At 59.6% G+C, this 21,284-nt stretch overlaps 2 protein-coding genes across 2 annotated transcripts; one reads left to right on the top strand and one right to left on the bottom strand.

Annotated features, from left to right (window-relative positions):
• Positions 1-2,264: 2,264 nt before the first annotated feature.
• LOC138065201 (olfactory receptor 14C36-like) lies at positions 2,265-3,203 on the bottom strand. Its single transcript, XM_068929414.1, has one exon. It carries the CDS (start codon positions 3,201-3,203, stop codon positions 2,265-2,267), a length of 939 nt encoding a protein of 312 aa, XP_068785515.1.
• Positions 3,204-11,153: 7,950 nt separating this feature from the next.
• LOC138065230 (SUN domain-containing protein 3-like) lies at positions 11,154-14,572 on the top strand. Its single transcript, XM_068929447.1, has 8 exons — positions 11,154-11,297; positions 11,722-11,765; positions 11,998-12,157; positions 12,429-12,513; positions 12,670-12,785; positions 13,510-13,677; positions 14,047-14,136; positions 14,395-14,572. The coding sequence occupies exons 3-8, from the start codon at positions 12,026-12,028 to the stop codon at positions 14,545-14,547; spliced, it is 744 nt and encodes a 247-aa protein (XP_068785548.1). The 5' UTR covers positions 11,154-11,297; positions 11,722-11,765; positions 11,998-12,025; the 3' UTR covers positions 14,548-14,572.
• Positions 14,573-21,284: the final 6,712 nt, after the last annotated feature.

Raw genomic sequence — 21,284 nt, 5'->3', positions numbered from 1 at the left:
CCCTCCTCCTGCCTCCCTCCTACTGCCCCCCCTCCCTCCCTCCTGCCTCCCTCCCTCCTGCCTTCCCTCCTCCTGCCTTCCCTCCTCCTGCCTTCCTCCTGCCTCCCTCCTCCTGCCTCCCTCCCTCCTGCCTTCCCTCCTCCTGCCTCCCTCCTACTGCCCCCCCTCCCTCCCTCCTGCCTCCCTCCCTCCTGCCTCCCTCCTTCTTCCTCCCTCCTCCTGCCTCCTTCCTTCCTCCTTTCCTTCCTTCCTTCCTCCCTCCCTTCCTCTCTTCCTTCCTTCCTCCCCTCCCTCATTCCTCCCCTCCCTCGTTCCTCCCCCCCCTCCTTCCTTCCCTCTCCCTCCTTCTTTCCCTGCTCTCCCCAGGCAGTCCCACCTCAGGCCACCGCTGCCTGCTGGCCCTTCCTTCCGACCGGTTGCCTTTGCCCCGCTGCCATGGAAGGCAGCTGCCACCTTTCTGCTGCCCTGGCCCCCGCCACGGCGCTCGCCAGAGCTCCCGCTGCCTCTTCGAGCCTCCGTCCACCGGCACAAGGCGGTCGGGAACTTGCCTGGGGGCAAATCTCGCGAGCCGCTGGTGCGAGTTGCCTCTCTCTCCAGAAAGAGAAGCTCCCAAGCCGCCTTGAAGTGGCTTCTGCCACTTTCTTCTCTAGCTGTTGCTTAATGACACCCACACTCATCAGGACAGCAAAAGCCCCCCAGAAACGTTGTTGGTTTGCTGATGTCAACCATCTCATGCAGGGCAGGGAAGAGTGTAAAAACTCCTGGAAATTAGCAAAAATGGAAACATTTGCAAATCTGAGATCCTGCCATGTCTCTCAAGAAACCTCTGCAGAAAGTGTCTATGGGTCTCCTGGGTGGTGGACAGAGCGCTGTATGGTTCGGCTGCAGCCCCTCCATGCCCACCCCGCTGCCCAGCACAGCACGACAGCCCTGGCCCTGCAGCCCCTCCGCAGCTCCTGCTGCCCCAGCGACAGAGCCGCCTGCCCCGAGCTGGTGCCCCCAGGAACTTGATGCTCCTTCTCCTTTTCCATCGCGGACTGCTGCCCTGCTTTGCTCCTGCAACGTCCCTGCTGCCCAGAGAGCCTTTCCCCAGGTCAAGGGAAAGGAGATCCCCTGCTGGAGATCCCCTGAGCTCTCCTGAGGGCTCCGATGCCCCTCCAGATGGACGGGCATCTCTCATCAGCACTGTCACCTGAGGGACTGCCCCAGGCAGGCAATTCAGAGACCATTCCCCATCTCTGCGGGCACTGGACACCGAGAACTGAGCCCCAAATTCAGTCTTTGGTCCCTAACAGATCACACGGGGACTCTGAGCTCACCCCCCGGCTCCCATGGAGTTCCCCAGCACAGCAGTGGGCCCTTTAGTGGTGCACTCCCTTGGGAGTATTTGGGACTCCATCTTGTGAAGAAAGGCCAGACTTCAGGCGTGTCACACAGGAGATCCCCTTTTATTAGGGAAATGTTATTCTGGGGGCCACGTCTGGCATAAGGGTTCCCATTGCCTGGTCCTGCCTGTAGTCACAGGACACATGCACATGGAAACACAACCCTGCCAGCACCAGATTATGAGAACTCCTGGGCCATCAGCACACATCAGAGCACAGCAGGACAGTGTGGAAGGGAGGAGAGCAGCCCTGAAAAGAGGAAGTCCTGCTGCTGTTGCTGGATGTGTCTCCAGGAAAGCTGCAGCTGCCATGCAAGGCTGCAGCCAGGAAAAAGCCTGCATCGAGACCCTCTTCCCCTCCACTCCCACTCTGTTGAGCACTGGAGCGCTGCAAAGGGAAGGGAGGAGCCCACGGGGACAGCTGGCTGCCACCCTTGCAGGAGAGGGCTGTGAGATCCCACCCTGCCTGTGGCCAGGGGAGCTGAGCTCTCCTAAGGCACGCGGGACCCACAGTCTCACCCTGTCTGTACTTGTCCGAGCCTGACTGTGTGCCCCTGAGCGCCCTTGGTGTCAGTGCCAAAAGAGACCCTGCAAAGGGAAACTCCCCTCATTGCACTGGGGGCACCTGAGGGAGCTCAGACTAGCGGGCTCTGAGGTTCCCCCATCTCTGCGGAGGAAGGGAGACACCTGGCTTCCTGCTTCACCATGGTCTCTCAGTCCGATTCAGGAGAGGAGAAAAAGAGGAGAAGCAGGATGAACCCAAACATTTTCCTTTCAAAATGAACATAATACAGAAAAGTAAGAGAGAGCGAAATGAGCAATTCATAGCCTTGACCAAAAACCCCCTGGGAATGATGAGATGATGAAGCACATGGGACAGTTATTGGTGCCCACATTGTACCCATTGAATCAGTTTCTTCAGAGCATCCTTGAGCTCCTTGTTCCTCAGGCTGTAGATGAGGGGGTTCACTGCTGGAGGCACCACCGCGTACAGAACAGCCACCACCAGATCCAGGGAGGGGGAGGAGAGGGAAGGAGGTTTCAGGTAGGCAAAAAATGAGGTGCTGATAAACAGGGAGACCACGGCCAGGTGAGGGAGGCACATGGAGAAGGCTTTGTGCCGGCCCTGCTCCGAGGGGATCCTCAGGACCGCTTTGAAGATCTGCACGTAGGACAGCACAATGAACATGAAACACCCAAACAGTAAAGAAACACTAACCACAACCACCCCAACTTCCCGGAGGTAGGAGTGTGAGCAGGAGAGCTTGAGGATGTGGGGGATCTCACAGAAGAACTGCCCCACAGCATTGCCTTGGCAGAGAGGTATGGAAAAGGTGTTGGCAGTGTGCAGGAGAGCATTGAGAAAACCGCTGCCCCAGGCAGCTGCTGCCATTTGGACACAAGCTCTGCTGCCACCCAGGAGGGTCCCGTAGTGCAGGGGTCTGCAGATGGCAACGTAGCGGTCATAGGCCATGACTGTAAGAAGAGAAAACTCTCCTCCAAACAAGAAGACAACCCAGAAGACCTGGGCAGCACATCCCGAGTAGGAGATGGTCGTGGTGTTTGTGAGGGAATTGGCCATGGATGTGGGGACAGTGGTGGAGATGGAGCCTACGTCGAGGAGGGAGAGATTAAAGAGGAAGAAGTACATGGGGGTGTGGAGGCGGTGGTCACAGGCTATGGCGGTGATGATGAAGCTGTTGCCCAGCAGGGCAGCCAGGTAGATGCCCAGGAAGAGCGCGAAGTGCAAGAGCTGCAGCTCCCGTGTGTCTGTGAATGCCAGGAGGAGGAATACAGAGAGGGAGCTGCTGTTGGACATCATGCTCTCTCCGTGTTTGGGGGACTGTCCAAAGAGGAAGAGACATGAAGAAATTAGGAGAGACTTTTGAAAAGAAACCCCAAATGTTCCAATTCATCATCCAAGCCCTTGTACTGCTTCTCTCTTTACAGAGAGCATCTGGGCGCATCACCCTTGACTGAGGTCTACTGCGCACTGGCGGAGTGTGCTGTGAGGAGCAGGGAGCTCTGCCCATGGGCTCCAGGGCAGTCTGTCCATCCGTCCTGCTGTAGGGCAGTGAGGACATGGGAGTGGGGCTGACTAGCTCTGACAGTCACAAGGTCTGTCAGGTGAAAGCCACTGGGCAGGTGGAAGGGCTTTTCAGCATCTTCACCACCTGTTCTGAAGAATGAGGGTTGAGGAGCAGAGCTTTAGGGATTTCTTCCTAATGTTTATTGTCTGTGAGATGCCCCTGTGCCCCCTGGGCAGTCTTCCTCAAAGGCAGAAATTCTCAGCATTTCTGCTGGGACTCCTGAGAAAAAAACAATTTCCTGTCCCTGGGTGCCGAGGGAGGACAGCTTGACTGTCTACTAGTCTTGTTCTCAGCTGTCCTGTGCTCGCAGCTCTTTGAGCTGCAGGATGGTCACTCTCATCTGTTGCCGGAGAAAGTATCCAGCCCCTGCTGAGAGCAGACGAGCCCAGGTCCCAAGTGCACGTCTCCAACCTTCTCTCCCTTCCTCAGGGCACCAGAGCGACGTCTCCACGCTCCCCTTCTAGCCAAGCACACACACGGCTCTTTTCAGCTGCCCACATACAGCTTCCCAACACCATCTCCATACGCCCAGCATCTCTGAAGACTCTTCACCCCTCCCTCACACAGCACAGAGATGGTGGTATGAGGCAGCGGTGCCCTTCTGGAGGGCAGCCCCAAGCCTGCCACGACACCACAGGGAAATGGTGCAAGGACTGTTAGGACTGCAGATGGGCTCTCCTTCTGGGACAGTCAGCTCCACTCCCCTCCCCACCCACTGCATGTCCTGGAGCTGCACCGGTCACAAGGGGGCTGCGGACACCTCACTCCCAAGCAGAGACCTCCGTGGCACAACTCTCCGGGCAGGTGTCTGAGCTGCAGCTGAAAACCCACCACCCCCAGGGAGCCCGAGAGAAGAACAAGGGCAGCACGGAGAGGAGGGGAAACAAGGAGTAACACCACAATCCTGCTGCCACGGGAGGCAAGGAGAGAGGGGCAGATGGGCACTCGGGAAAGCCTTCACCTCCTCAGGTGGGCATGCTACCCCAAAGACAGTGACATTGCAGGACAAGCGCTCTCAGCCCCTTTGTTGGGCAGCACAAAACGGGCCCGTGGCAGGAGAGAGGCCCCTCTCCTCTGCTGCAGGTCTTGCTGCAGAGCAGGTGGCTCATGCCCTGGACTCCACAGCTGTGAGGGCAGAGGCTCTGCTGGGTGGGAGAGGAGACATGGCGGGCTGGCTCGGAGCAAGCTGTCTGCCTTGCAGGGACTGATTAAGATGTACTCAAATCCATCCTCCCATGACGACTCTGTTTGCAGTTCCCTCTTATTCCCTACCCGTCTCTGATGCCCGGAGCTGTCTCTGCTGAGAGCTCTTGCTCTCTCTCCCAATGTCTTTTCCTTGATGGTGCTCACAGACCCCATCCCACCCTCTGCACACTCACTTCTGCCCTACAGAAACCTGCCAGGACAGGGCACTGGGCAGCGGTAGCTCTGTGCTCACAGGTCCCAAGGAGCAGGTCAGAAAAACCCTCATGAGGCAATAAAGGTGCTGCTGGTGCTGTCTGCAGGCTGAGGTGGGATCAAAAGGGTTTGCTGAAGTTTCTCACAGACATAGCGATCTCCGAGAGTGAAGATTTGGGAGTCCTAGTTCCTTGACAAACCAGAAGAACGTTTCCTTTTTCACTCCATGCCAAAATTAGGATCTGAGTTTTCTAGTTTTATTGGGACTAACTAGCTTTTACTAGAAGGAAAGCTCCTTCCCTTTCAATCAGCCTTTCTTTCACCTGCCTCTGAAAAGACCTTTTGGACATGTCCTCTGCATGAGCTAGAGCTCTTAGCACCCGGGACCCCCATAGGGCCCTATCGATGGGAGAAGGATGGGAGACTTCTGTCCTGCCAGGAGTCACTCAATGCATCAGAATCTTCCAGTCATGGGATGGGGTGGGTGCAGAAGACCCCTCCAGGAACCTCGGCAGTGTTGCCCTGCAGCCAGAGACTTACCATGCAAAGGGCTGTGCAGATTTCCCCCACAAGGAGCTCTCCTCTCTCCTCCCACTCCACACTGCCTCTCACTTCTCTCCCTCTCGCCTCATCTCCCGTCAGCAGCAGCAGGCAGTGCCCGGAGCCCCGCTGCTCTTGGCAGAGGAGCTGCTCCTGCCCACAGCTGTCTCGGGGCTGTGCTGCCCGGTTGCCAGCAGCTCCCTCGGTCCCCGCAGCCTGGCCCCGCTCAGGAGCAGAGGCCCAGCTGAAGGCCTGATGTTCTCTCTCCCCTGGGCTCCCTCCTCCTGGGAAATGTTCACTGAGGTAGGCAAAAATAATGACCTCTTGTCCCTCTCTAAACCACGCAGAGACACTGATTTCAGCGTTGCCACTTGTTTCATCAGAAGACAGTCATCTATGAGAGATGGAAACGTCCCGCCCTGGAAGACCCCATTCCCATCCCTTAACTAGACAGGACACCTAGAAAAAGGGCCAGAGGAGAGCTTGTTTACCCATGGTTCAGGTTTGGCTTCACATGAGTCCATCTGGGCATTGCAGGGCACTTTAGAAGCCCCTGGGGTGGGGTGGGATTCAGCTCTCTCCCACCAGCTCCCCCAAAACACCGGAGGTGGGATGCCCCTTGCCCAAGCTGAAGTGGGCACAACAGAGGTGTCTGCATGCGAGCTCCTTGCCTACGCTCCCACTGTAACCAAGAGAGATGGAGGGTGGCAGTCAGTTGGTCGCACACCAACACCTGGTAACAGCTGAAGAGGCAGAGGAGGTCCAAGGCACGTGCCAGTGTCTGCTGGCTCGGATGGAGTAACTGAGAGAGCCATGTCTGGGGCTCAGGTAGGCAATTTCCTTGGCCCTCGGGAATGACACCAGATGCCTAATGCTGCTGCAGCCCCACTCATCATGAAGCTGAGGAGCAAGCAGATCCCTACGCTGTAAAGAGTTGATGGAAGTCAGTGCAGACACTTGATTTAATGATGTAAAAATGGGCTGGCAGGGCCCTGTCAGATGCGAGGGATTTTTAGCAGAATCACATGTTTCTAGCAGATAGCGCATGGGACCTACAGGAAAGCCTTATGCTTTTGGACTGGTTGCTGGGCAAGTGCCCCAGAGCACCTCAGGTTCCCTACCTCTGCCCAAACAACTGAATCCCACCTCTGCCTTTAGGCAAAGGCCATCCCGCCTACATTCCAGCAGGCTGCATTAATGGCACGTACATCACACCAAGGTCTTGACGCACGTCCCTGCCCTTTTACAGCCTTCCAGAACTCCTTCCCCTGAATCTCTTCTCACTCCCCAGATGACAGGAACAGGGACTATGCTGATGATGTCCCCAGGGTGCATGGATCACAGGCTCTCAAAGGCCCAGGTGCTGGCCAAGGCAGAGGCAGGCATGCCTCTCTGGCCTTTGCCACCAGCCAGGGCAGGTGCCAGCCTTTTATCCCTGGCCTTCCTCCTCTGCTAAGGAGGAGGCGGAGAGCCGGACAAGGGTCTGGAGGGGCTGGCTGAAGTCTCAGCTGGGCCACCTCCTGTTGGAGGCCGCCTGTTGGTGCTGGAGGGGCTGTGGTTGATTTGGGGGGCCTGGATTTGGAAGGCAGAGAAAGGGGATGGTGCTGGTGGGATACAGGAGGTGTTTGAGGAGTGCGCACTGCTGGGTGTCTCTCCCACACGGAGGAGCTGCCAAGCCCACGGCAGCTTGCTGCCTGAGTGGCTGCGGCAGGCAGGAGGGAGGTGGTTTTGGGAAGGCTGCATGAGTGCAGGGAGGGGAGGCAGAAGTGGTAGGGGGGTGTGTGGGGGTGCAGGAAAAGGGTTGCTTTCAGTGGGAAGGGGTGTGACTGACCAACAACCCCTACAATGGGAGAAGGCTCAGAGGGCCAGGTGCCCCAGGAAGCTCAGCAACAGTGTAGGATGCGGCTCGTTAATCCTTGCTGTCGCACAGAGGACTGACTTTATCTCCACACAAAGGGGGCCAGAGGGTGACCTTTGTGTTAGATAAACAGCCATATCCGTTAGTTGGGCCTGGTGTGAATGTTTCTCCAGTTGTTCAAAGGAATGGGAAGGTCTCCCTGAGATTAGCCAGACCAGCATGGGGGAAGTGTGTATGTGGCTCAGCCCAACACAGAGCATAAAACCTCAACAACTAACTAAGGAATTCTGGAGAGAGCAACGGGCTTGAGCTGGCATCAACCCACGTGATTCCTTCCTGGCGACTGGGGATGCCCAGCATCATGACGGTGAGCACATTTGAGACCGGTATTGGCAATCACATTGGTATCGTGACTGAACTGTGTATTGCAATTGCTAGAGTTTGTGAAGTGTAGACACTGGAGTTGTGATTCCAGTATATTGCTGAATCATTCTGCTAAACCAAAAATCCCATGTAACATCCAAGTCCCTCAGAATAAACTTTGATCTTAAACATTGCCCTCTCCCTACGCGTGGAATAGCTAAAGGAACCTGGTCGGAGAGTACTGCACCCTGGCACTGCCCCTGTGTCCCGGTTCCAGAGAAGTGATGTGTTAACCTCAGACAAATTCTTTTCACAACATCTCCATGTACAGTCACTGCTCCTGGATCCCGCCAGCCTATGGCAGGTTGTGAACATCTGGGATGGTCAGTCCACTGTTAAGTACTGACAGATCTCATCTTCCTCCATCATCCGAGCCAGGATCTTCAATGTGGCTGAGCTGCCTGGAGTGGATTTATTTGCAAGGGACATAAAACATCGACATGCTGAAGCTTTTCTCCTCTTTCAGACATCTACGCTTTGGCCCCCAAAACCTTCATTTCCTCAAATTCCTTCATTTCCATACTCAGCCTTCTTGCTCCTGAGAGCTGGAAAACCAGCAGCACACGCCTCCATCTGATGGATGATGGAAGAGAGGAGTTCAAGGCCACAAAAATACCTGCTACTCACCCTGGACACTGCCCATCTGGAGCTGTTGGCCACATCATACAGTGACCCTGCTACTTCTTTAACCAACCCAGACACTCTGCAGCAGAGCTGGCGAGAGACTTTCAGGAGCCACTGGAAACTGCACATCATCTGCAGTACCTGCCAAGATGCTCCTCTGGAAAGAGACTGAGCATTTGTCCACGGGGGATCACAAGACAGTCCTGCTGTGCAGCATCCTGGGAGATGCCCAGGGAGCAGCTCCGTATCTCATCTCCTTTGCTCTCCCTTGTTGGAAGGGGACAATCCGCACTGGCCTCCCCTGCCTGGGAATGATCCTCCATAATTCCCCTTCCTTGGGCAGAAACGCACTAGACCTTTGCAAAGTGACTCCCGAGTGAGAGAAGTTGCACCAGGACAAAGGCAAAGTCCTGCAGCTGGGCAGGAAGAAGCCCCTGCAGACGGTGCAGGCTGGGGACTGGCTGGCTGGGGAGCAGCTCTGCTGCAAAGGACCTGGCGTCTCCATGCACACCAACTGAACGTGAGCCAGCAGTGTGCCCTGGCAGCGATGAAAGGCAACAGCATCCTGGGCTGCCTGAACACAGTAGCGCAGCCAGGAGATCTAGGGAAGTGATGGTACCCCTTCACTCAGCACTCATTAGACCCTAGCTAGAAGACTGCATTCAGATTTGGGCCCCCTCCGCCCCCCAATAAAAGAAAGCATTAGCAAACGGTGAGGAGTTCAGCTGAGGACCACCAAGGTGGTCATGGGCTGAGGACCAGGCCCTGTGGAGGAGAGGCTGAGGGAAATGCGTTTTTTTCAGCCTGAAGAAGAGACAGCTTTGGGAGGACCTAACAGCAGCCTTCCAGTAACCACAGGGAGGTTGTCAAGGAGACAAAGTCAGGCTCCCACACAGTGGTGCATGGTGGGAAGGCAAGAGCCAGTGGGCCTAGGAGAGAGGAACTTTTTCAGCAGGAGGTCACTCAAGCATTGGATCAGGTGGTGCAGTGAGGTAGTGCCATCTCCATCCTTGGAGGCCTTCAAGACCAGGCTGGATAAAACCCTGAGTCAGCTGGCCTGACCTTGTGACCTGGACTCACCCCTGGAGTGCCCAGACCCTCCCTGGTCATGTTGCTGTGCTTTCTCCAAAGTATGCCCTCATTTCTGAAGGGTATATAACATTTACCATCTTTAAGTGGGGGACAGGGCAAAGGCAGCATGGGGACCGAGGCAGTCACGGCAGCCCTGCTCTCCCTGGAGACCCCACTGCCCTGAGGAGGACCCAAGTGACAAGGAAGAGCCCAAGCACCAGCCGGACAAAGAGGGCCTGAGAAGATGCTGGCCTGAGCAGCTGGGAGCCAAGAGCCAAGGGGCTGACGAGCTGGCAAGACCTGCACTGGGCAGAGGCACCACCAGCTGTGTGCACACTGGTCCGAGTGCCAAGCTCCAAGGCTGCGACACGACATGCAAGAGCCTGGTAGAGGAGGAGGTGAGTAACGCCACAGCAGTTTCCCCGGGCGACCAAGTGAGCTGGCTCTCTGGGCTCACCAGTGCTCCTGCGCGGGTGTGCCGGGAGGGTTCAGGCTTGGGGTGGGGGCTAAGCCACAGGGGTTCTCTCTCCCAGCCTGTACGACAACCCCCTCCTGGGAAACCCCCAAACCCCCCTACTGAGGTCATCATGGGCAGCACCTTGCCTCTAGGGCAGTTGGCTCTTGTGACGTCATAAACAGCTGCCCTACATAAAAGCCCCGCCGGCCCAGATGGGCAGCTCTGCAAACAGGAAGGCTTGCAGGAGCCAGCGGGCGCTTTGGCAAGAGGCAAAGTAGTTGCAGCACTGCGACCTTTTCCCTCTTGCTGGAGACTGGGCTGGACTAGGCAAGATGCCAACCGAGCTGGGCAGGTGGGTGCAACAGGGCCCAAAGAGCAGGGAGGGGAAAGGCAAGGAGCCCTGTGTGCCGCCCAGCTTCCTTGGCACGGACAGGCAGCCCCAGAGCACCGGGGCTGTCTGCAGCACTGCCCTCCAGCCTGGCGAGCCAGGCAGCCCCGCAGAGCCTTGTGGTGGGCAAGACCCTGCCCTTTCTCCTTGGGAGAGCCCAGGGGCACCAGGCTGCTGCCCGTGTGTCAGGCCAGACGTCTTCAACTGCCTTAGTGCCCCCAGGGTGGTGGGCTCCAGCGCAGAGCTTCCTAAACACCCCTGGGCCCTGCGCTTCTCCGCTCTGCTGAGCTGAGCAACCTGGTGGCAAGGTAGCCCCTAAATGCATCATCACCACAAGATCAAAGCCCAAGCTGTAGGCTCGGATAACAACAGCGGTCCCTCTCTTGTAGACGAAGCATCGCCTGGCGGAATGGCAGAAGGTTCCTGAGGGGCCTTTTCCTGCTGGCCCCAATCTTTGCTGGTGAGTAGTGCTGCCCAAACACCTTGCGGGGCAGCCCAGGCCTACTGGATGCCAGCTGTCAGCGGGAGGGAGAGGCAGTAGATCACGTGTCGCCTTCCAGCTTCACATCTCTGTGAGAGTGAAGGCCAGAGATGGTCTGCACAGGTGGCCTGCGGCCTGCCTCCCGCCTTCCCTGGGCTCAGGCAGTGTTAGGGAGCGGAGCGCATAGGATCGTTTTGGCGAGAGGTCCCTCCCTGCTTCAGAGCTTTGGGCTTTGAATGTCTGTGCAGAACCTTGCGTGGCCGGGTGCATTTTGTCTTGGCTCAGGACCACATGCTTTCACTAGCCTGTTGGGTCTGTGGCCGTTGGGTGTAGCTATTGTCCAAGCTCCGGGGCCTGGGGGGTGCCCCAGGGGTTGGAGCCACAGCCTCTCTCTGCACTGGCTCCAGCTCCAGCTGTCCCAGCCAAGCTCTTGCCCCCAACGGGTGGGAGGCCAAAATGTGCCTACAGGGAACACGGGAAAGCCTCCTAATACAACTGTCTCTTGACGTGGTGACTTCCAGCTGGGCTTTACTGCTGGGGCTTGCTGCTCAGCGAGAGCAAGGGGCAGAAGGAAGCGCTGCAGGTACGTGCCTCTTGCTGGGGGAAGGCAAAGTGCGGCCGAGGCCCTAGCTCTGAGCTCCTGCCTCCCCAGCCAAAGGTGGGAAGCTGCTCCACAGTGCCAGGGCTCATCCTCACAGAGACGTGGGAAGGGGTGGGGACCCTTGTGCCTGTCCATCCGCTGCCGTAGCTGCTGAATGAGCTTTGACACAGAGATGTCCCTGAGGGAGCTCTGCAGGCTGGCAGGCTGAAGAAAGGAGAAGTGGGGCAGCAGGTGGCTTTGCTCTTCCCAGAGACAGTGGCTGCAGAAAGGCCTGCAGCCCTCTGCCTTGCTCCAGACTGATGGAGAGCAGCAGCAGCTGCTGCCTGCTGCTCCCAGGGAAGTCTCCTCTGCGAAGCCCCCACAGCGCTCCTTGTGCTTGCTCTCACGGAGGGCCTTTGTGTTCCAGGAGAAGGCAGGGGAGCCGCTGGAAGCAGAGCTCACGACTCTCGGGTAAGAGCGCTTCCTTACCATGGGCCCCATCTTACCATGGGCAAAACATGCAGGGCTCCAGTCTTTCCCACCTGCTAAACGTGGAGGTGAAGGGGGAGCCTTTGTGAAGGCGAGGGAGGAGCGAGGAGGGGGGCAAGGACATGGCACCCTGCAGGAATCCTGCCTGCGTTTGGAGCCTGCCTGCAGGGGCTGGGTGGCCCTTGGACAACATGTGCTTTCCCTTTGTCTTCAGCAACTCGCTGGCCTTGCTGAGGGAGAAAATGCGTGAGCGGGAGCTTCTGGAAGAGCAGGTGGCTCGCCTGCAGGCAGAGATGGGTGCCGCAAAGGAGGCCCTCCTGCACTCCGTGGAAGAAGTCTTGGAGGAGAGCGAGATGGCCGAGGAGAAGAGAGGGGTAAAGAGGCTGGGAGTGGAGGAGAGACCTTGCTGTCCTTTGGAGGCTCCCTCCTGCCGCTTCCTCCTGGCTCTTCTCAGAGCCAGCTCTGTCCTCTTGCTGCCCAGTGTGGCACCTTTTCCAACAAGTCTTGCCCGTGGGGGACTGACCCCGAGTCTCCCCTTTGCTCTGGGCAAGCACCCAGCACTCACGCACGAGTGCCCGCTGAGGCGTTTGTGTCATTCTCCACGTTCACTCCCGCCTCTCCCTTCTTTCCCAATGTTTTTCCCAGCCCCTTCTTGACTTGACCCGGGCAGCACTGGAGAAGACAGTGGCAAACTACCTCGAGATGGTGGACTGGGCTCTGAAAACCACAGGTATGGCCAGCGAAAGTCTCCTGGCACTCGGCTGCTCTATGGCCCCCCCAGAAAGTCTGCCCAGCTGCGCTTGCAACCTTGAGAAATACCTGCTAACTCGCTGCTTCTCCTGGCCTCTGGCCTGCCCTGAGCAGCTGCTTTCCATGTGTCTTTCAGGGGCCACAATCGACACAGAGAGAACATCCAGCACCTATGGTGGGCGAGGCGGTGGGGCTCGCTGGCTTGGCCTATGGTTCTTCTCGGTTGCCAACCCTCCCGATACCATTCTGCAGGTAATAGCAGAGACAGCATGACTTCTGAGGCCCTTCCTTGCTTTCCAGTTGGGGCAGCAAGTCCCAAACGCCTCCCGTCACAGCAGCAGTATCACTCAACCTTACCGCGCTCCTTGTCTTCCTGACGATCCCCCGTGCTTCCCGACAGCGCTGCCCTCCCAGCTGGAGGGGAACGGAGCTGAACCCAGCGGCAGCAACCGTCCCACAACCCTTGGTCGCCATTTGCTGAGCACCTTTGTCCTCCTGGCAGCTGCGTTTGCCCACCTCCACTCCAATGGTTGCTTTCCAGAGAGAGGGGAAGCTGTGGGGGACCTGCCAAGCCCCTGAGGCAAGGACAGAGCCTCCTGCAGGCCCCCGAGCCTGACGGGATCTGCCCAGTGGGAGGAAGCGTGGCAGCTGGACTGGGCCTCGTCTCTCCCGCACAGCCTTCAAAGGCTCATGGGGTGACATGCGCTAGGCAGAGCCGCCCTGTCTCTGAACGCCGTGCAAAATCAGAGCAGGATTCTGGAGAGGCAGTTGAGCCTAGATGTTTCGTAAGGAAGACTTGCGTATTCTGAAAACAAGTGTGAAAGTGCCCCCTCCTGTCCCTTCCAGCCACTTGTGCACCTTTCCAGGCAGAATGGCAGGCGAGAGACAAAGGCAGGCCTGTGCTTCTTGCAAAGCCGCCCGTCCTGTGGGCTCCTGGAGCGCCTTGCCATTGGAGGTGTCTGCTTTCTGCTTGCAGCCGCACACTTCGCCTGGACAGTGCTGGGCTTTCCAAGGAGCTGAGGGCCAAGTGGTCATCCGGCTGCCTGAGCACATCTGGCCAAGGGCTGTCACCGTGGAGCACATCTCCAAGGCAGTCTCTCCTTCCGGGCAAGTCAGCAGCGCCCCCAAAGCTTTTGCTGTCTCTGTAAGTCTCCCTGCCTTGCACCTCCGGGGCAGGGGGCGGGGAGGCAATCTGGCCATGGCCGAAAGCTGCAAGGGAGACTCGTTGCTCCTGGCAGCTTGGTGGCTGGTGGCTGCAGAGCAGCGCGTCCCTGCCTGGGGTCTGTGGGGGCCCACGGTGCCGTTGTGCCACTCCGGCTTGTTGTGTGCTTCCTGGCCCAAGGGTCTGGGAGCGCTTGCTCAACACAGCCTGACCCACAGCCACACTCACCTTCTCCAGACCGCTGCGAGAGGAGCGGGGCAGGAGGCAGGCATCCCCGATTGGGACGCCGCGGGCGCTTTTCCTTAGGCTCTGCTGGAGCCTGACCTGCCCCCACTGTCTGTTGCCTTGGAGGGCGTGGGTGAGGAAGCAGCAGCAGAAACTCTCCTGGGGCTCTTCCTATTTGACGTGGACAAAGAGGCTGTTCAGACCTTCCGCCTGGAGGTACTGGCAGTGCGTGTGGGCGCGATGGGAGGGACGAACGGAGCTTTGCCTGCCAGCCCTTGGGCGACAGAGGGCGGAGGATGAGGCCAAGCATCCTGCGCCTCATGGTGGCTCTGGCGTGGGAACCATGGCTGCCGCCTCTGCCAGGGCTGCCGCCTCGGGTTCCCCAGCAGGGCTAGCGCTGGCCAAGGAAGCCACCTTGCTGGGCTGCTGCTCTTTGCAGCCGAGTGAGGATGGCTCCCCCCGTCTCCTTTGCAGAAGCAGCTTCCCAGACCCTTCCAGTATATCAAGTTCCAGGTGCAGAGCAACTGGGGCAACCCCGAGTACACCTGTATTTACCGAGTGCAGGTTCACGGGGTGCTGGCAAGGCACAACTCCCACCTGAGCCAGGAGACAAGAGAGCTTCTCTGAGCGGCAATAAAAAGAGCAGGAAACCATGGGGCAGCTCATGTTCATGTGATTCAGCCCACCCGGGGCTTCATTCCTGAGCCAGGCTGCCCGCGGTGCGCATGGGGAGCACCTCGAGAGAGACCCGGGAGAGGAGCCGGGTCTCTGACAAGTGCAGCTCTGCCTCCAGGAAGCGTGAGGGCCCTCGGCTTCCTCCAAGACAACTCTGCAAAGGAAGGAAGCAGAGAGACCCTTTGGCAAGTCTCCTCCGCGCGTCCTGTCATCCATAGGACAGGCATCTGCCACCACCTCTCTCCAGTGCCAGCGAGCTGCTGCAGCCGTCAGCTCCTCCAGGGCCAGTCCAGCTTGCGGCGCTGCTGAGGGAAGGCCCTTTCCCCCATGGTCCAAGGGTGGGCCCTGTCTTTGGCCGCAGGGGACAGGCCGGGGCCCTTGGGCTCCAAGGGCCTAGCAGGGACCCTCCGTGGGACAAACCATACCCAGATACAGCGTCCGTAGGGCTGCCGCCGCCGCGAAGACGTGACGAGCGCCCTGTGCAGGTCGAGAGGAGCTGGCAGCGCTGCAGGAAGTCCCCCAAGAAGTGCCGGAGCGCTCCCAGGACCCCCTGGCCAGGGATCTCCGCAGAGGGCAGTGCCCCGCGTCCGTGTTTCCTAAACCCCCGCGTCAGCCCATCAATACGTGCGGCCGTGTGAGCCGGCGGCGGCGCTGCTCTCGCGCGGTCGGCACAGCCGCAGGGCCGGGGCCGGGGTCGGGGTCGGGGTCGGGGTCGGGGCTGGCTGGAGGCCGGGGCTGGCTCTGGCCCTCGGCGCCGGGGGGCAGCAGCGCCGGGCGAGACCCCGGGGGCAGCGGGCTGGAGCCCGGAGCGGGCTGCTCTCCTGCTGGGGCTGCGCAGCGGTGCGCCGGCTCCCGCAGCAGCAGGCGGCTCCGCAGGAGCAGGAGGGCGACCGGCCTCCTCGTGCGCCCACCGCCAGCCACGGACACCCCCCAGCGCCGCCGGGCACTGCAGCTCCCGGCAGCCGCGGGCCCCGGACACGGCCCCGGCGGCCCCCAGCCCCCCGACGGCCGGGGCAGCGGGGCCGGGGGCTGCGGAGGGCCCGGCTCCCCCCGCTCCCCGCCCCACCCCCGCCCCCCCGCCTCAGGGCCGGCACCCCTCCCCCAGGGCCGCTGCAGCCCCGCCCGGCGTTGCCCGGCAACCCCACCAGCTGCAGGTCACGTGGCCTCCTCCTGCCCCGCCCCCCCACCCCGGTGCTGCCTAGCAACAGCGGCCCTTGGGCCCCCAGGGCTGCCCCGGCCTGGCTGGGCCTCCCCTCCCACCCTCCCTCCTCCTGCCTCCCTCCTCCTGCCTTCCCTCCCTCCTGACTCCCTCCTCCTGCCTCCCTCCTCCTGCCTTCCCTCCCTCCTGCCTTCCTCCTCCTGCCTCCCTCCTCCTGCCTTCCCTCCTCCTGCCTCCCTCCTCCTGCCCTCCCTCCCTCCTGCCTCCCTCCCTCCTGGCTTCCTTCCTCCTCCTGCCTTCCCTCCCTCCTGCCTTCCTCCTCCTGCCTCCCTCCTCCTGCCTTCCCTCCTCCTGCCTCCCTCCTCCTGCCCTCCCTCCTCCTGCCCTCCCTCCTCCTGCCCTCCCTCCCTCCTGCCTCCCTCCCTCCTGGCTTCCTTCCTCCTCCTGCCTCCCTCCTGCCTTCCCTCCCGCCCTCCCTCCTCCTGCCTCCCTCCCTCCTGCCTTCCCTCCCTCCCTCCTGCCTCCCTCCTCCTGCCTCCCTCCTCCTGCCTTCCCTCCCTCCTGCCTCCCTCCTCCTTCCTCCCTCCTCCTGTTTTCCCTCCCTCCCGACCTCCCTCCTCCTGCCTCCCTCCCTCCTGCCTTCCCTCCCTCCTGCCCTCCCTCCTCCTCCTCCCTCCCTCCCGCCCTCTCTCCTCCCGCCCTCTCTCCTCCTGTCCCCCTCCCTCCCTCCTGCCTTCCCTCCTCCTGCCCTCCCTCCCTCCTGCCTTCCCTCCCTCCTGCCTCCCTCCCTCCTGCCTTCCCTCCTCCTGCCTTCCCTCCTCCTGCCTTCCCTCCTCCTGCCTTCCCTCCTCCTGCCTTCCCTCCTCCTGCCTTCCTCCTGCCTCCCTCCTCCTGCCTCCCTCCTCCTGCCTCCCTCCTCCCTCCTGCCTTCCCTCCCTCCTGCCTTCCCTCCCTCCTGCCTTCCCTCCCTCCTGCCTCCCTCCCTCCTGCCTCCCTCCCTCCTGCCTTCCCTCCTCCTGCCTCCCTCCTCCTGCCTTCCTCCCTCCTGCCTTCCCTCCTCCTGCCTCCCTCCTACTGCCCCCCCTCCCTCCCTCCTGCCTCCCTCCCTCCTGCCTCCCTCCTTCTTCCTCCCTCCTCCTGCCTCCTTCCTTCCTCCTTTCCTTCCTTCCTTCCTCCCTCCCTTCCTCCCCTCCTTGCTTCCTCCCCTCCCTCCTTCCTCCCCTCCCTCCTTCCTCCCCCCCCCTTCCTTCCCTCTCCCTCCTGCCTTCCCTGCTCGCCCCAGGCAGTCCCACCTCAGGCCACCGCTGCCTGCTGGCCCTTCCTTCCGACCGGTTGCCTTCGCCCCGCTGCCATGGAAGGCAGCTGCCACCTTTCTGCTGCCCTGGCCCCTGCCGCGGCGCTCGCCAGAGCTCCCGCTGCCTCTTCGAGCCTCCGTCCACCGGCACAAGGCGGTCGGGAACTTGCCTGGGGGCAAATCTCGCGAGCCGCTGGTGCGAGTTGCCTCTCTCTCCAGAAAGAGAAGCTCCCAAGCCGCCTTGAAGTGGCTTCTACCACTTTCTTCTCTAGCTGTTGCTTAATGACACCCACACTCATCAGGACAGCAAAAGCCCCCCAGAAACATTGTTGGTTTGCTGATGTCAACCATCTCATGCAGGGCAGGGAAGAGTGTAAAAACTCCTGGAAATTAGCAAAAGCGGAAACATTTGCAAATCTGAGACCCTGCCATGTCTCTCAAGAAACCTCTGCAGAAAGTGTCTATGGGTCTCCTGGGTGGTGGACAGAGCGCTGTATGGTTCGGCTGCAGCCCCTCCATGCCCACCCCGCTGCCCAGCACAGCACGACAGCCCTGGCCCTGCAGCCCCTCCGCAGCTCCTGCTGCCCCAGCGACAGAGCCGCCTGCCCCGAGCTGGGGCCCCCAGGAACCTGATGCTCCTTCTCCTTTTCCATCGCGGACTGCTGCCCTGCTTTGCTCCTGCAACGTCCCTGCTGCCCAGAGAGCCTTTCCCCAGGTCAAGGGAAAGGAGATCCCCTGCTGGAGATCCCCTGAGCTCTCCTGAGGGCTCCGATGCCCCTCCAGATGGACGGGCATCTCTCATCAGCACTGTCACCTGAGGGACTGCCCCAGGCAGGCAATTCAGAGACCATTCCCCATCTCTGCGGGCACTGGACACCGAGAACTGAGCCCCAAATTCAGTCTTTGGTCCCTAACAGATCACACGGGGACTCTGAGCTCACCCCCCGGCTCCCATGGAGTTCCCCAGCACAGCAGTGGGCCCTTTAGTGGTGCACTCCCTTGGGAGTATTTGGGACTCCATCTTGTGAAGAAAGGCCAGACTTCAGGCGTGTCACACAGGAGATCCCCTTTTATTAGGGAAATGTTATTCTGGGGGCCACGTCTGGCATAAGGGTTCCCATTGCCTGGTCCTGCCTGTAGTCACAGGACACATGCACATGGAAACACAACCCTGCCAGCACCAGATTATGAGAACTCCTGGGCCATCAGCACACATCAGAGCACAGCAGGACAGTGTGGAAGGGAGGAGAGCAGCCCTGAAAAGAGGAAGTCCTGCTGCTGTTGGTGGATGTGTCTCCAGGAAAGCTGCAGCCTCCATGCAAGGCTGCAGCCAGGAAAAAGCCTGCATCGAGACCCTCTTCCCCTCCACTCCCACTCCGCTGAGCACTGGAGCGCTGCAGAGGGAAGGGAGGAGCCCACGGGGACAGCTGGGTGCCACCCTTGCAGGAGAGGGCTGTGAGATCCCACCCTGCCTGTGGCCAGGGGAGCTGAGCTCTCCTAAGGGACGCGGGACCCACAGTCTCACCCCATCTATATTTGTCCAAGCCTGACTCTATGCCCCTGAGCACCTTTGGTGTCAGTGCCAAAAGAGACCCTGCAAAGGGAAACTCCCCTCATTGCACTGGGGGCATCCGAGGGAGCTCAGACTCTGAGGTTGCCCCATTTCTGCGGAGGAAGGGAGACACCTGGCTTCCTGCTTCACCATGGTCTCTGGCTCAGATTCAAATGAGATTCCTGAGAAGTGGCACAAACCAAAAATTTTCTCTTTTAATGGGAATGTATCAGAAAAGGAAGACAAACAAGAAAAGAACAACACAGAGCCCTGATGTTAAATGCCCTGTGAATGATGAGTGGGTGCACATGGGATGGTTATTGGTGCCCACATTGTACCCACTGAATCACTTTCCTCAGGGCATCCTTGAGCTCCTTGTTCCTCAGGCTGTAGATGAGGGGGTTCACTGCTGGAGGCACCACTGCATACAGAACAGCCACCACCACATCCAGGGATGGGGAGGAGATGGAAGGGAGCTTCAAGTAGGCAAACATGCCAGTGCTGACAAAGAGGGAGACCACGGCCAGGTGAGGGAGGCACATGGAGAAGGCTTTGTGTCGGCCCTGCTCGGAGGGGATCCTCAGCACAGCTTTGAAGATCTGCACGTAGGACAGCACAATGAAAACGAAACACCCCAAGATTAAACAGGTCGTAATCGCAACAACCCCAACTTCCTGGAGGTAGGAGTGTGAGCAGGAGAGCTTGAGGATGTGGGGGATCTCACAGAACTGCCCCACAGCATTGCCTTGGCAGAGAGGTATGGAAAAGGTGTTGGCAGTGTGCAGGAGAGCATTGAGAAAGCTGCTGCCCCAGGCAGCTGCTGCCATTTGGACACAAGCTCTGCTGCCACCCAGGAGGGTCCCGTAGTGCAGGGGTCTGCAGATGGCAACGTAGCAGTCTTAAGCCATGACAGTGAGAAGGGAATACTCAGCCAAAATGAAAATGGCAAAACTTAAGACCTGGGCAGTGCATCCTGAGTAGGAGATGGTCGTGGTGTTTGTGAGGGAATTGGCCATGGATGTGGGGACAGTGGTGGAGATGGAGGCCACGTCAAGGAGGGAGAGATTAAAGAGGAAGAAGTACATGGGGGTGTGGAGGCGGTGGTGGCAGGCTATGGCGGTGATGATGAGGCCGTTGGCCAGCAGGGCAGCCAGGTAGATGCCCAGGAAGAGTGCGAAGTGCAAGAGCTGCAGCTGCCTTGTGTTCGCGAATGCCAGGAGGAGGAACTCGTTGAGGGAGCTGCTGTTGGACATGTTGTTCCCTGCAGGCCCGTGGGACTGTGCCAGGAGGAAAAGACAGGGACAAGTCAGGAGAGACTCCTCTGTTCACAGCTCTTCCCCTTTCTCACACACCCCCCAACACACACACACACACACACACACATACGCACGCACGCACACACGGAGACTGCTTTTCTCCTCGGCAGGACCTTCACTCAGCTCCCTGTCTGCAGCTCCAGCTTGGGCTGGCTGCGTGCGCCATGAGGAGCCGGGACGTGTGCCTGCAGGCTGCAGAGGGGTCAGTGCTGCTGGAGTGTAGGAAGTCTGTTGAACATCTTCACATGCAGTTTGGAGGCATTTGGAGCACAAAAGCAACAGCTTCCGTGCTGGGGGGACTGTTTGCTTCTTTGTCTGCTCTGCAGGGCTGGACTAGGCAGCCTTTCCGTGGCTCCCAGGGTGAAGACTAGTGAGCCCTGAGAGGCACCAGCTCTCCCTGTGCCCTAGGACACAGCCAGCACACTGGTCTCCACATCTCCACTATGCTTTTGCAGCTGCCCACACACAGCCACCCCCAGCAGCACTTCCATCTCCTTAGCACCCCTCTGTGGCTTCTGTGTGGGACATTCAGCAAGCACAAGAGCTGGGCCCTTCTGGAGGGCAGCACACAACTCAGCAGCACACCCCCCGGGAGGGTGAAGGGTCTTAAAGGTGGCATCTCCTGAGTCAGCTCATTCCCCCTTCCTCTGCTGGGTGGGAGAGGAAAGCTGCAGGGGGCTTGCTGGGGGGAAAGCGTCTGCATGCTGGGGCTGGCCGAGAACAGTGATGGCAAGGTGAAGTGGGTGCTGTCTGCAGGCTGAGGGCTTGTGTGGGCAATTGCTGTGGGTCCTTGCAAACCTAGTCACCCCTCAGCGTGGTGGTGACCAGGCTTAGTTTCTTGCCTCAACCGGACTGCTGCATTTCCACTCCCACCATGCAGAGGCGAGCCCTCTTGAAAACCCCACTCTCAAAAGGTCCTCCTGGAGAGCTGGAGCTGTGGGCAGCCCTGCTCCATGCAGCACCCTCTCGACGGGAGAATGGACCTGCCCTGCTGGGGGAAACCCCTCTCACCCAGAGCTTCTCCCTGCAGCGCCGTGGGGAGCTCCCCGGGCAGGCTGGGTGCTGACCCACGTAGGCAGCAGAGTCACTGCCCCGGGCACACAGCACCCTGGGGTGCAGGGACACCACTCTGACTGATGAACCGGGGCAGACCTGGGTGCACAGCTCGGCTTCACACTCCAGCTGTGTCCCTGGGAGAAGGCAGCAGGATGCCCTCTGCCTCTGACGGTGTGGCAGGACATCCTGCTCTGAAGCATCTCCTCCTCCTCCTCCTCCTCCACAATGCAGAAGCTGCAAGAGCGATCCTTAAAATCCCTATCAGTCATGGGATGGGGTGGGTGCAGAAGACCCCTCCAGGAACCTCAGCAG

The sequence above is a fragment of the Struthio camelus genome, unplaced genomic scaffold, assembly GCF_040807025.1.
Source record: "Struthio camelus isolate bStrCam1 unplaced genomic scaffold, bStrCam1.hap1 HAP1_SCAFFOLD_48, whole genome shotgun sequence".
NCBI lineage: Eukaryota > Metazoa > Chordata > Aves > Struthioniformes > Struthionidae > Struthio > Struthio camelus.
This window is presented reverse-complemented; position numbering and strand designations above follow the sequence as displayed.